Genomic DNA, 14,665 nt, shown 5'->3' with positions numbered 1-14,665 from the left:
CATTTGTGCGTATGAAACACATGATTTTCTCAAGGTCCTGACGCTGTCCATATTCCCTGTCAGCTTTTGGGAATCGCACTGCTAAGAGGAGCTGGAGTGCAGTGTGCATTTGCAACCTCATGTGGAAATACAGTCTGCCCATCCAGCTCTGACACAGAATAACCTTTGAATCTTTGCCTCACATTCCCCCTCGTTTGGTGCACTTCACCAGATAATGTTCTCCATGTCCTTCCCAAGGCAAAATGGCCTAGTTTGTCCAATGCAGCTGATAGCACTGGCACACAAGACTTGGCCTAAAGATGTCAAAATGAATTTAACAGCATCAATTTTGGGACAAGATGGCCCTCCCCTGCTGTTTGACGTTTCTAGCTTGTGTGTCTCTGAAATCCTTTCACACTTGTTTGATGGATGCTATTTATTTGTGTTACCTCTGGCTGGATCTTTGAAACACCAGGTGCTCACTGTGCACAGGCGCAAGCATGCATACACATGCACACAGACACACACACATACACAAGTTGAAGTCAAATTTGTCAAGCGAGTTCACACGTGATGTTGTGACTTTTGGTGTTTAACCAAGAAACACTGGCAACACTCCGTCTGATAGCAAATATTCATTTCTAGCACATGACACAGTACATTCTGTAAAATACAGCTTGTAGTCAGCTCTTATTTGCTTGTCTACAGCAGAGTGTACATGATACAAATTATGTATGCAAATAGTGTACGATGAAAAGACATAATTTCAAGTGGCATGTAAATTAGTATTTGGTGAAACAGTCAACTCAGAGTGTTCTTTCTTGTGCTAAAAACAAAAAACAACATTATGAGAATCTAAACACTGACCTCTCTTTTCACCAGTCTTCTGGTTTCTCATCTGGGTACTTAGTTTTTTTTTTTTGTTTGTTTGTTTTTTTTAATCAGTCAGTTTACACCCAGTCAATTTAAACAGTGCAGCACAGCTTCACACTCTCTGAAGGCTATCTTGTCAGTCTCAGAGAAAAGATGAGAACCTTTGGCTGTGCTTGTTAAAGGTATCCCGACATGATCTGCAGTCAATACATGTATCAGTCACCTGGAGGACGGGATTATATGCATCATAGCTGGAGCATTTCCAGTGGCTGCAACTGTAACACACCCAAGACAAAGAGGCCAACTATCAGACCAATGAATGCTTCCTCATGCTCCGTCTGTTCACTCAGACTGCCAAGGACGACAAATGCTCTTTCCGCTGGTACATGAGACGAGGGTAGCACATGTGCACATAACAGGCAAGATAGAGCAGCATTAACACGGGAATTGTCACCAACAGACTGGGTCATGTTCTGGAATCATCTCATGCTACAGTTTTCTCTCTCCTGCTTACAGAGATTAAGAGGAAACTCAGTGGGATTACAGACTTCCTCACTTAACGTATCCCTTCAAGTCTTCTCTCTGGCATTTTGTTGACGTCTAACAAACAAGTGATGACAACCCAAGTTCTGTAAAGGCTCTTGTCTTTCATGTGTGAGGTACACGGCACTGAATGAAAAAAATGGAGAACGGTCAAACTAATTCAGAAATATATTATCAAATTGGGTAACAGCACAGTTTTACTCATGGCTAACTGTGGTATCAACATAGAGTTATTTTAATCTAAAGCTTTGGGCTGAAGGAGTGGGTGTGTAAGATCTTGCTGGGTTGAGGATCTAGTGAAGTGGCAGCCCCTTGGCTTATTACGGCTCGGACAAGAGCAGGCTGACTCATGTCCCCGGCTGGAAAACAGGTCTTAATAAAACATGATGGTCTGCCTGTCTGCACCCTCCTACTCTTAATAATATCTGCTGCGCTTTGCCACCTCTGCACTTCTCTCTGGTTATTCCTTATAGACATTTGATTTATTTCATTTCAGCATATATCACTGTTCGTGCATGTGGCTGACTGCATCCCAGACCGAATAAGCATTCCTATTCAGTCACCATGTTCTGTCTAAGAGTGTTGATCTCACAGGACTAGTCACATCTTTCACTTGCAAGTCATTCAGTTTCCCATCATACACATTCATCTACCCTGCTATCTTTTTCTTCCACTGTCGCCATCTATAACAAGGTTTCACTGTGATTATGTCTCCCTAACCAATTTCACCTTTCTCTGTGCTCTCCTTCTCCTTCTATACGAAAAGACAAACTGACCTTAACCTTGACACATTGTGTGTGTCTGTGTATGTGTGTGTGAGCTTCAGGTAGTGAAGTGTTGTTACTGGGAAGATCCAGAGGGCAAGGATCGGTGGCATGGGTAAAAGAGGGTATTGGAAAATCAGTAACCTCTGGCTTGGGAGGAAGAGGTCAAAAAGGCGTCGCTTTCAGTAGACTTCAGTACCCCCAACAGTGAGTTACTGGGTTATCCATCACTCTGTATTTAGTTCTGTCGACAGAGGTCTGAAGCAGGGGGAATGAGCGGCATCAGATGTTCATCACCAAAAATGCTGTGCTAAATTAATCATACGATCCTCCTGGATAACTCGAATTAGGCAGCATACATCATGTTTTTCATACTTTTTCTTAGAGGTCATTTTAAAGCTGTTTTAATTATTCTCCGAGAATTATTCTTTCCCTGATTTATATGTCCAGTCTATTCTATTTTACATTCTAAAGATTTTTGTCCAGTGGGATAAACCTGCATAGAGTGTCACCCTCTATTTTTGCTTATAGGAGACTAAGCTCCAACCTGCAGTGTAATTATGGCATAGTGGAGCACCAGGGGCTAATTAGTAGACCAGGTCTGTAGAGAAAGAAACAGGATGCTTCATTAACCTGCACTGGTCTATACTGCTGCCATGAGAGGAAAAACTGAGAAAGCATTAAAGAACCTTTAAAACAATGTCTGTCCTATGAACATGTACAGAGGACTCAGAGGGAAGCAAATACAGCATTTTACTTTCTTACATATCTGATGTGTAATTATGAAACTGGACAAGGAACTGGTTAGTTAAATATAAAGTCTAGAAACCAGGGAAACAGTTTATATGCCTCTGCCCAAAGGAGTCAAATTCGACCCTCAGAATTCTCTCAATCTCACTCCGACCATTTTCAAACAGTGGCCATTTCCCTCTGATTTCATGTTTAGGGCGGGAAGCTCAAATACTTAGAGTAATGTCGTAATGGTTGCATGTTTCAGGTTGCAAGTCTTATTAAGCATATCTGACAAACTGTTATCATTAAAGAGACAATGAATTGGGACAATTTGGAGAGACATACGACCATATTTCAAGGTAAAACAATGTATTTGATAAATAAGTTACAATTAGACAACAGCTAAACTTAGCAATAATCTGCTATCTGCCATTACAGATTGACTGTATTAAGTCAGTAACTTCTGGTTAAGTCAGTAACTATATGTAACATTATGCCTACTGGAACACATATTGCTGTGTAATGTATCACTTCAGTGGCCTTCATGCTACACATAAAGAGCCTGGTAGGAAATGCCTGCTCTCTTATGTTACGTTACCTTACATTGCAGGCTTGATCACATCCAATGTGTTTTACTTGACTTTACGACAGATGTTATCAGTTGTCAAAATTAAGACTTTGTTGAGGATACTCACTGTAAGATTAATAGAGACACTGAAAAACAACAGTCAGAGTGGGAGTGGAACGTGGTGATGCTCCATGCTTTGAGGCTATTTTGGTTTGTAGCCCCTCAGGAGGGGAAGCTGCCATTTCCTCTCTGTCTCCAAAAAGAGCAGGTGGTTAATCAATTATGTGTTATCTCCAACTGCTGCAGCCCACTGGACCCAGACAGACCCAGACAGCCACACACACGTGCAGAAATGGACAGACATCAACAGGCAGGGCAACAGGCTGACAGTCAGACAAACGGAGGCCTGACCTGACACACATAGGTGGTTTAAAAGACAGTCGGACAGGTATGTGTTATGTAGCAACAGATAAACAGGAAAACACGCACACACAGACCACCTGTCTGTAGATAGCGCCAACCTGCCAGCCCTGAAACATTTTAATCATTTGACGGCCAATTACTCTGGAGCCAGGCAGAGCAGAACAGAAACTCACACTTCACTTCCCCGACATTCGCAGATGGCCCTGCAGGCTGATCTCCACTGCCTGTCTTCACTCTACCTGTCTACTCAGCTAGCACTCCCTCCTCTGATGTGGGTGAAAAAGCAATGAAATAAGATGTATGGTAAGAGGGATGCAGATGAGGGTATCCATTATCAATCAAAAATGATGCCACTGCAATATGACATACTTTTGTTCACACCCTCTATTATGAGAACAGAAAATGTAGAAAAATAACAATTTGACCTGTTCTACACCTAAACACATGTATGGAGAAGCAGGTGCACATTGCTCTACACAACATCAATTACTAATGTTAATGTGCATATGCATGGTTCTAGTGATACTTTAGTGAATCCATCATAATCTGTTCGCATTCCATGTCCTGTATCACTTTATTCAAATGATCTTACACTGCCCGAATGGTACTTATATGTTCATTTCCTAAACATAAAAATAAGTATATTAGTATCATTATTATATATAAATTTTCAATTTAGATGTTTAATTACTATATTTAATGCAAAATCATTTTAAAATCACAAAAGTTTCAATGTATTTATTCAGACGGAGGGACGCTTTGTCTTCATGTTGTCTTCATCAACACATTATGCAATGTTTTAAATTTATGAAAACAACAACGCAATATATTGGTTTTAAAAAAAATCATGACTTTTGATTGAAGTCAAAATTGATCAAAACATTCACTCACAAATTTTATATATCTAAGACAAGATGGACCCTTTCCAACTGAAAATCTGTAAAACAGAAAACATTAGCCTTATTCATAATTCCTCTGTTGTTGGTCTGTGATGAGGCCTTTGTGGTTTGATATGAACAGCTGGGTTAGCTCTTGCGGTTTCCCCAACCACTCTGAAAATCAAAACAATGTTTTGATGGCTTGACATGCCACAAAATGCTGTCGGTGTGTGACTGGCAACCCAACACAATGGCTGACTTTTGAAATGAAGCACACTGTGATGCATGTCAAAGTCACTCTCAGAACTACTAAATTGTTACACTACTTGATTTTTGTTTGCCTCATGCTTGACACTTTGAATCATCAAGTAGACAAAAAATTTAAATAACAGCAAAAGTACTTTGATGTGACACTTCTCTGCATTTTACGGACAAATATTAATGTTCTACAAGCTGAAAGATGGCTGTTAAATGAACGCAACTTCATCATTAGTGGAGACTAATTAAATATAATATATATAATATGATATAATGTATATCTCCATCTGCAATAAATATCTCTGGCCCTAAATTTGATTATAAAAAACAAAAGATAAGATGATTATTGCTTTTTGCGTTTCATTTTTTCTATAGTGCTTTTCATGTGTCAGGCTGCCTTTGACAGGAGACATCTATCACAATTTCTGGGCCATTGCCCAGAGCTGAAACGGTTCGTGTGATGGAGGCATGAGTTGCTCTACACTCTGAACCACTGAAACAACGTTCAACTCAGGTTGTCTCACAGGAAGTCAGCCCTAAGAGGTCTGCATCCTTAAGATGGTGTTAAGATTTAAAAAAGAACTGTATGTTAAAAAAAATATATATATTAAAAAAGTATTCTGCACTGGTATAGGTCTGGAGCTACAAATACCAGACTAGTTTTAATAATAGTTCAAAGATCCTACAGCATTGTACATCTCTAGAAAGTTAACATGGTAGCAACCCTTTATCCTACACCCAAAGAACTATGTCATTTGCATTAAGTAATTATGCTTGAACGTTAATTATTGGGTAATGATACTAGGCCAGACGGTCCTGTATTTTTTTTTGCCAGAACTCTCTGCATTGTCACCCCCACTTTGCTAATACAGCATCCTCACTAAAATGGCAGCTGTGTTCTTCAACACAATACTACTATCAATCTGAATATGGCCTAATGCCTCTATCCGTCAGTCGGTTAACCCTTAACTCAACAGTCAGAAGTGGTCTTCTCGTGGGCACAGAATGACAATAATAGCTATTTTGGTATGAGTGAATGAGGGAGATGAAGTAGTCTTTCTGTGTTCCATGCAATAGAACACAGGGCGCAAAAGGAAGTCAGCCGTGTTTATCCCTCTGGTTATCCCTCTATCCAAATCTTTCCTCCAACTGATGAAGAGGCTCTGGGAGACATGCTGCTTTAATGGGAATCCTGCATATTTTACAGTCTTTTTTCTCTCTCTCATTTCTTCCCTTCTTCTCTGCCCCATTTCTCCATTTTTATCGGTGTTCTCTTCTATGCTCTGTTTGTGTACGTACCTGTGTCAAGCTTTGCGCTGGAACAGTATTTTCTCCGTGAGGGTTTGTTGACAGCGATCCTCCCTCTCATAGTCATGGAACCTACTGGCAGTCTCTCACAGCAAGGGCCCAGCCTTTTACATTACACCACTATCAACTGTGGGCCAGCTGTAAACAACACCCGCTGCTTTCAGCTTATCTTTAAAGCCCCACCATTTGGATCACACTGACCACAAGGCAGCAGTGGCGTCCATCATGTAGATGTCATTTAAAACTCATCTATTACTGGAGCGACATCATTAGTGCAGCTCTACACATCAAACATGAGCCTCCACTCATTTAAAATCCCATCAATTTCGTTTGACAAAGCCACTGAAGAACCAGACAAATATGAAAACAATGAGGTGATACTGCAAGCGACTGTGCACTTGTTAAATAGATGAGGTTTACTGATTCTCTATTAACACAAAACATTTCAACAATGAGAGACAAATCTAAATAATAATGGAAAGTGTTACACACACAAGCACATATACACATGTACAGCTTAGCTGCTATTGTTGGTATGTTGTGGTGTCAGCTTTCACATAAAATCAACATACTTCATAGAATTATGCACGGGTGAGAGAGAAACACTTTACACCACCAGCATCAGCAGCATTCAAATTATGTGGTGTGTTTACCTGGAGGCAGGCAGGCGCTCGGCCATGTGGTTTGTTGACGTCTACAGCTACAAGCTGCCATCCCCCAGCAGCATCTTCATGGAACATCTGTGGCACAAGAGCAGCACATGAGGGGCAAAACTCACAAAGAAACCTTGCACACCATTCACAGCACTGGACCAAACTCAAATACGCACACCCACCCCATGGCTACATCTTCACAAAACATCTGCGGCTAGAAAAAAAGCTGAAGGCATCATACACAAAGATTCATACCCACACAAAAACAGCATGATCACTGCTAAATACAGTATGCAAGCCTAAGGATCTAACACCACAAATAAAAACAAACCAATATCACTGCTGAGACTTTCAAACTCACAGGACAGCTGGCTCACTCATGAATATCAATCACTGTTCTGATGTAAAACATTAACGCAACATCTTACTAACAAGCACAATCATGTGATCAGGATCCAAAATCTCAGTGAGCGTATACTTCACTAAAAGTTAAGCTGGCATAAAAGCTATCTCAAACTGGTGGTTTCAGTTAATCGTCTTACCTTTTCATAATGTACTGTAGGTGTCATGTGCTAACATTACAACAAGATTTACAGTCTACACCCACGGTAGGTAGTGGTTCCATGAGAATGTAACTCGGCACAACAGTGCTATGAGTGGAATGATAATGTCTGCATACTAACATGTTAGAAATTACAATGGTATTGCATGCTAACATTTGCAATAGGAACAAAACACAAGTACAGCTGAGGCTGATGAGGATGCCAACAGTTTTGCAGCTATTCAGCCACATTCAACTAAACTAAATTAAATTATTCTGATGGTAGCCCTAGATGAAAAGCAATTATAACTTATCCCAATTTGACGAAGAGATATTTCACCCAAAAAGAACAGGTCAGCTTCACGATGGCAGTTGAAAAGTCAGGATCATCCAAGTTATTAGAATTCATCATCTGGCAACCATGGCTGTCTCTACAAAATTGTGACAGTCCATCCAGTAGATGTTGAGTTATATGAGAGTAAGTAAAAACAGTGATTATACAGTATATAGTTTCTGAAATAATGAAAATGATATTCATTGCAACTGTGAGAATCAAGTAAAGGTGCAAACTTCCATTTGCATCACACAATTACTGCTTGCTTCTTACATTTATAAATCCTTCATCCACTCTGCCTCATTTGTCTTTCTATTCTTTAGTTACAAAAAATTCTTCCCTGTTTCAGCTCTGTCACATCTGACTCACATTTTATCACTTCCTGTGCAAGCCTGCGGTGGGCGATCACAACTTTTTTCCATTGTGTTTTAATATAATGACAGTAAAGTGAATACTATCTACAACACTGATGTCAAGCACACAGGACTGATATCATTCAACTTCAGACAAGCCAAAGTAGCCTTCAGTGTAATTCAACCTCAAGTTCAGCCCTTAATTACTATTCCACTCATCAAAATATGGAACAAAAAGCCTGATCCAGTGAAACAAAAGAGGATTTATCCATTGTCAATTTATCACTCTAGTTGGGCTCTACACCCTAATCTCTATTAAAAACCTCAATAATCTGGAGACAGCATAGCAAAGTCAAGGGATAGGGAGTGTGACACGGGCTGTGTCTCTCAGGGCTACCTTATACCAGCCATCCTCTCTCAGGAGCATGAAGAAGGGCACATATTGTTTCAGCCTCTGTGATTGACAGTCAAGTATTACACCACAGCTAATTAGTTTTCCCCCTCTAAGATAAATATTGGGGCATGACGATGTGATTACACTTAATTTGATAATGGAAAGAGAGCCTAATTGTTTTCAAGGTCATAGCACTATACGCATGCCAGTGGCCCAAGCCTGTTTTCAATCATAATTGAAGTAAGAGAGGTATTCGCTTCATGACTTTCCAACATGTATCATTTTAAAAACTAAGAGGGAATGACAGCAGTGGAAACAATTTACCACTTGTCTCCATTATCATTAAAAATGTCAAAGATTTAATTGGAAATGTGGATTCCAGTCCAAATGTATAATTCAGATATGCTTCAGTGACAGACAATGATAGCTTTCCTTTTAAATCACAAAACATCCGCAAAATACAAATGCAGATCCATGCATCTGCCCATCGTATTCTTTATATATTATGATGTGAATTAGTGTTTTAATTGGGTACTATCATATATTAAATCGCTTATGTAGTTTTATATTTTTTTCTGTGAAGTCACTTGACATTCAGCTGTAAAATAAATATCATCTCTGATTTTTTGCCTCATTATTTTCCCCATTTTTCAATTTTACTTTAATTTTAATTGACAGTTTATAGGCAGTGAAAGCTGGAAGAAAATATGAGCACAGAGCACCTTTTCAGGTAAAAATCTTGTAAATTTTCTTTTCAACATCCATATTAAACAAAAACAGTAAAATGTAAGTTTCTCTTTTACAATAAATATATACACTCTTCAGTTCAAATGTTTTCCTAAAATTGTCCTAATATGTTTAAACACTAACGGTGTCACTTGTTAAGTGGCTCATGCTGATTTATTAAAACCTTAACATTTGCAACTTTACTTATCTTTTTGTATCAAATTATTCTGGGAGCATTTTACACCTTTATTAGATAGCAACAGTGAACAGATGACAGGAAATGAGGGAGAGATCCCATGTTGCGTTTCAGTGTTCAGTGTCCTCACCCCTAAGCCACAGGGATGTCCCCGCCATTTTATGTTTTTAAGAGACTTAAAAATAATGAAGACAAACTAATGTAAAATGTTCTTTGCCGTTGTTTTAAAAGTAACTAAGGCGCCACAATAAACACTGTCACTACACAAAGGTCAATCATGTAGGACTCCAAGACACTAGGCAAGGTAAGGACAAGCCAGGTAGACCAGAGGTCATTCTTCCCTTGAGGCATACCGGTGATCCCAAAAATAATCCCTTTAGTTTGTTCTGGGACTGCCATTTCAGCTGCTTGCATCTTCGATCACATTTCCACACAGCCCAGAGCTCATGACCTTTTGCAGTGGTTGGAGACTGGTAAATCAAGCGCTTACCCTCCAGGCTCAGCTTCCTCCTTACCACAGTAGCGTGCTCCTGTTGATGGCCTGATTGTCAGTCTCTTGCTATATCTTATCCAGGCCTTTAAACAAAACCCTGTGATACTCGAACTCCTTCACCTAGTAAGTAACTCACTCCAAACCAAAGGAAGGAAGTCCACCATTTACAGACACAGTTACATGCCCTCAGACTTAATCCTCATCCCGACTGTTTCACTCTCAGCAGGTGGTCTAAATAGTATATAAATAGTATATACCGAGTCAGTTAGCCAAATAAATTTCAATAATCTATTTTATTAAAACCACACAATATCTGGCCTATTTTTATTTTTATAATTAAGCAGACTTGATTTTATTTCATCATACATCTGGTGGTCCATGGGCTCTTAGCCAATTTTCATGTGAGTGGAGGTATTTATTGATGACCATGCATTCTTGTAAACCTTAAGAAAGCTAATCCTGTCAAAATGTGTTGTGCTTTCCTTTGATTCTTCTGAATTCATGCAACTTTAATGAGCTGAATTTTAATGAACGAGCAGACTTTTTGCACTCTGTACCCAGATGACCTGCTTTAAAGAAAGTCTATGTTTAGAATCAGATCAGAGTTAGGTACCCCAAGTGTCTGTGAGTGATGGTTGTACCTGTGTTGTAGCAGTTGAGGTGGTACTGCTCCTTGAACCCCACATCTGCTGAAATTGCACTCTGATCTCAGCAAATGTTTCGATGATGACTGCAATGAACACATTCTGTAAAGGAGTATCAAGACAGAGCAAGTGACACAGACAGTGAGAGAGAAGGAATGTTGTGGCAATTAAAAATAATGACAAAGTTCAGGTCCATCTCTTGACATCCTTTTACTATCTGTAACATGACATCTATTCTCTCATTAGCCAAAGAACATTCTACTAACACAGGGAAATCATTATGTCTGTAGGTGAAAGCTTACATAATGTCAATTAAGTGTTCAGCTATCCATTGCTGCCAGGCCCGGGGAGCTGAAAGCATTATGAAAAGTGCAACAGGAAGAAACTGGCTCTAACCTTGACGAGCCATGCCAAGAAGAAAATGAGAGTTATAAAGTAGAAGTAGGAGCGCCAGCGAGGGAAACTGTCAATGGCTCTGTACATGAGGAACACCCAGCCCTCCTGTGATGCAGCCTCATACACAGTAAAAATGCTTGTACCTAAACAAACACAGACACAGGAGTCAGACGTGAGATGTGCAGATAGATGAAAAGCAGATTGTTATTAAAAAAAAAAAAAAACAGTATCAGTATTGGTCTTGTGCTTGACGTGATTCTTAGCGATGTCCACAAGCTTCACGCAAATTTGTATTGTCCAGTTTACAGGACAGACAATACAACATCCCATACTGATTAATCTGATGAAATTATCTTTAATGCATGTCTCTCTCTCTGTCGCTGCCCCTGACAAATTTGGTCAGAACTTTGCCAAATTATAACTCTCGGCTTTTTTTCTGGATAATGCACTCTTTGCAAATGAACTGTCCGTACTTTGAACATTTGGCCAAAGATGACTTTGGGAAAGAAACCACAGAAAGAAACACCTCTCCAGATTATTTTAATCTTTGAAAAGACTGTCTTTCTTTACACCTTTTTCAGGCAGGTAACAAGAGGCTGACAGCATCTGTCAATGTAACTGACAGACAGCTGGAAGACGAATATCCCATCGTTCTCATTTTCTCACACAGGGTCATTTTTCCGCATATCTTCACAGAATATACAATAACTTTATAAGTATTAATGTGAATCGCTTCATAGAACTGGCTGTTTAGTTGTTATGAGACAGTTAATGTGTATGTGTCTAAAATATGTGTATAGTTCATACCTAATTCATTGAAACCGCTATAACCGAGCTCCTGTCGGCTGAGGCCCAGCTCTTCCAGGTCCACGCATTTGAAACCATGAGGACACTGGTAGCCTTCCCCATCAGGGGAACAATGAGTGTCTGGGATGGCCAAGCTGTTCCATGACACTTCACTGGGTGAAAAATCAATAAATAATATGAATGCAACATGTGTAGTTGGAATCAATATTGAAAAAAGATTTTAAAAAATACTGTGTGTGAGTAAAAATATAGGTTGTGACAGCAACGTTAACAAAAAAATTGTTAGATTTCCAAGTACCAGCATCACACACACAAGACAAAAGAATATTGTCTGCGTACACACACATAAGCACACTTAGACACAATGTCCCTCCTCCCTCCTTCCCTGTCTCCCTGTCTTTTAGCCACAGGTGTTATCCCAGGAGCTGCTTGACTCTTCTAATGAAAATTAATGCCATCAAATTGCTTGCCCAGACATTCATCCAAATTGTTTATTAAGGGGTACAGAATCAGAGGGGATAATTTATTGCACTATCACAAAGGGCAATCAGAAGCACAGTGATGAATCCTGATAAAGCTAATTATACCAGGCTGAATAATACCACTGTGTCTTATCAAAGAAATCACTTTTCTTGATGACAAAGGGGAGAAAAATGAAGCCTCAAATGACACAAAATGTCCAGTGATAACATAATATTAATAATTTCGTGAGCCAAATGAAAAACAAAACATAACAGTGATGATAAGAAATAATTTATGGTTTGTTTTTTGAATCAGTAATTTGATCACACTAAGATTAATTTGTGAAGCTTTGCTAAACTGAAAATGTGAGGTTCTGTTAATAACCTCTGCCCACCTTGACTAACAACCACGTCCACAGAATCAGTGGGATTAATACATGAAGGGTCATGTTATCAATATCCTTTCCCCGAGTTCCCCATCCGATTTGAAAACAGATTACTGTGGACCTTTATGTCCCTGTTCTTTTCCATAAAAATTATCTAATAACTTAAAATATATTAAAATATATTATTTAGTATATATATTTAGTATATCCCTCAAACATGTAAACCATAATGAAACTTGAAATCTGCAAAAGACATCCTCTGGTGAAGTAGATCTACTTCATACTGCACAAACCTATTATTCATGTAATGCAATAGAGTTAAATGGTGGTCAATTGCAAAAATCAACATCCAGAAAAGGAGATCCTACGTTGTTCCAAAACCCAAAGCCATTTCCATCGAATATCCCTGGCAGAAAATGTCTCCCCTGCTATTTTTTCCCAATTTCCACTAAATCCCTTGTGTAAAAAGCCAGGGAGCAATGACTTTGGGGCAAGGGCAAATAGAGATTAGACACAGTCCTGGAGTGACATATTTTTAAAATACCCCATTAGAACCATAATATATATATATATGTATAAAGAGCACAGCAGCAAACAAATTAGATGCCCAATGACGATAAAAATGTTAGATGTTGAATGATGTTAAAAAGGCATGTAAGCTAAAGACGTGAGGATTTCCTGAGCTATATTTCCTCCTACTACTGGTCAGTGTGTGGGTGCTTAGTTGCACAATCAGTAAGGAGGGCGAGATGATTAACTATTGGGAAGGAATGAGCTTAATACAAAGGCTAGACAGTGTAGGAAAGTTTAATTATTATAATCAGTGTTAGCACTTCCTGCAGATTCTGGCTTTAATCACGACGGTCAACTCCCCTATCTTTTGCCTCCACAAAATTCTATTGTTTGTATCATACTATAGCTATCCTCAATTGAATGATTCAATTCAAAAACCCTCATAGATGTGTTTAAATACATTCCAATTCTGTAACACAGTGTCACATATCCCCAGTCTTACAGCTCCCCCAATGCTGCTAACCAGAGGTTTACACAGAATTTCAACATTAGTCATTTCGCTTTAATTAGTATTTTTAAAATAATTCAAATTTTTTAAGAACATCAATTTACAGCCAGCTGCCCACATGTTGTTCAGCTGAAAGAACTAGATGACTACCAATGTTTGCCTCCTGTCAGTGTTACCAAAACAGCTGATTATCGGACATGGAAACAATGTTGTACAGAAATGCTTCTACAAAAAAAAAAAAAAAAAGTCAATTTAATGTGTGAGGCTGCTGCTTACACAGTCACACCAAATTGATCACAGAGGATGAGAGGTTGTCAGGATCTGGCAGATTCGGCTCAGCAGGTGACAATTACTGACTGATCAGGCTAACTGACAATTGCTGATTTGCTTTGTGGTGATGAATTAAAAAAGGATGTGATGTCACAGTGTGAGGTGTAAACTCTCAAATACTGTCCAGCAGAAGCAGGATTTTCATTTTAACGTCTTGCTACTGTCAGCCAACAAAAATGCAAAACTGTTTCTGTTAGAATCAAATAAGAAATGTTTATGCTGACCCCATTCCTAAACGCACAAATAATATAAACATGGGAGCACAGCTCCTGCATGAAAAGCTTACATATTTTTCAGTAGCTGCATTCATACCCTCATTATATGTTTTGATCAACTCTGCTGCAAATTATTTTAGATTGCTTTTAATAGCCTGTAATGCCAATTAAATCCAGAAAATAAAGACAATTAAATGTCTGGCTGAGTGCATTCAGTCTTAGGAATGTCTGCACCTTAGGAGTATATGAATGGTGCTTAACTTTGATGTTTTGCCCCATAGTGTAGGTGATAATGTGCTACAATAAAGAAGACACTTAATATGGATATTTTCTAGCTTGTAAAGTCACTTACATTAAAGCTGGGATTATATGTATCTAAAGGTGTTCAT

General features: G+C 39.0%; 1 protein-coding gene across 7 annotated transcripts in view; it reads right to left on the bottom strand.

Annotated features, from left to right (window-relative positions):
- The window catches only part of nalcn (sodium leak channel, non-selective), a 61,483-nt gene that overhangs the window by 39,238 nt on the left and 7,580 nt on the right, over window positions 1-14,665 (bottom strand). For all 7 annotated transcript variants that reach the window (XR_006844731.1, XM_046404478.1, XM_046404482.1 and 4 more), the window contains 4 exons: window positions 11,864-12,015; window positions 11,057-11,199; window positions 10,658-10,762; window positions 6,980-7,066 (listed from right to left, as the gene is read on the bottom strand). Coding sequence is in view for 6 of the 7 variants with exons in the window: in XM_046404478.1 (XP_046260434.1) it covers window positions 6,980-7,066; window positions 10,658-10,762; window positions 11,057-11,199; window positions 11,864-12,015 (487 nt within the window). In the remaining variant the exon portion in view is untranslated. The remainder of the gene's footprint in view (window positions 1-6,979; window positions 7,067-10,657; window positions 10,763-11,056; window positions 11,200-11,863; window positions 12,016-14,665) is intronic.

Source organism: Scatophagus argus, chromosome 11, assembly GCF_020382885.2.
Source record: "Scatophagus argus isolate fScaArg1 chromosome 11, fScaArg1.pri, whole genome shotgun sequence".
NCBI classification, from domain to species: domain Eukaryota; kingdom Metazoa; phylum Chordata; class Actinopteri; family Scatophagidae; genus Scatophagus; species Scatophagus argus.
Note: the sequence above shows the minus strand (reverse complement) of the source record. Positions and strands in the feature narration are given on the sequence as shown.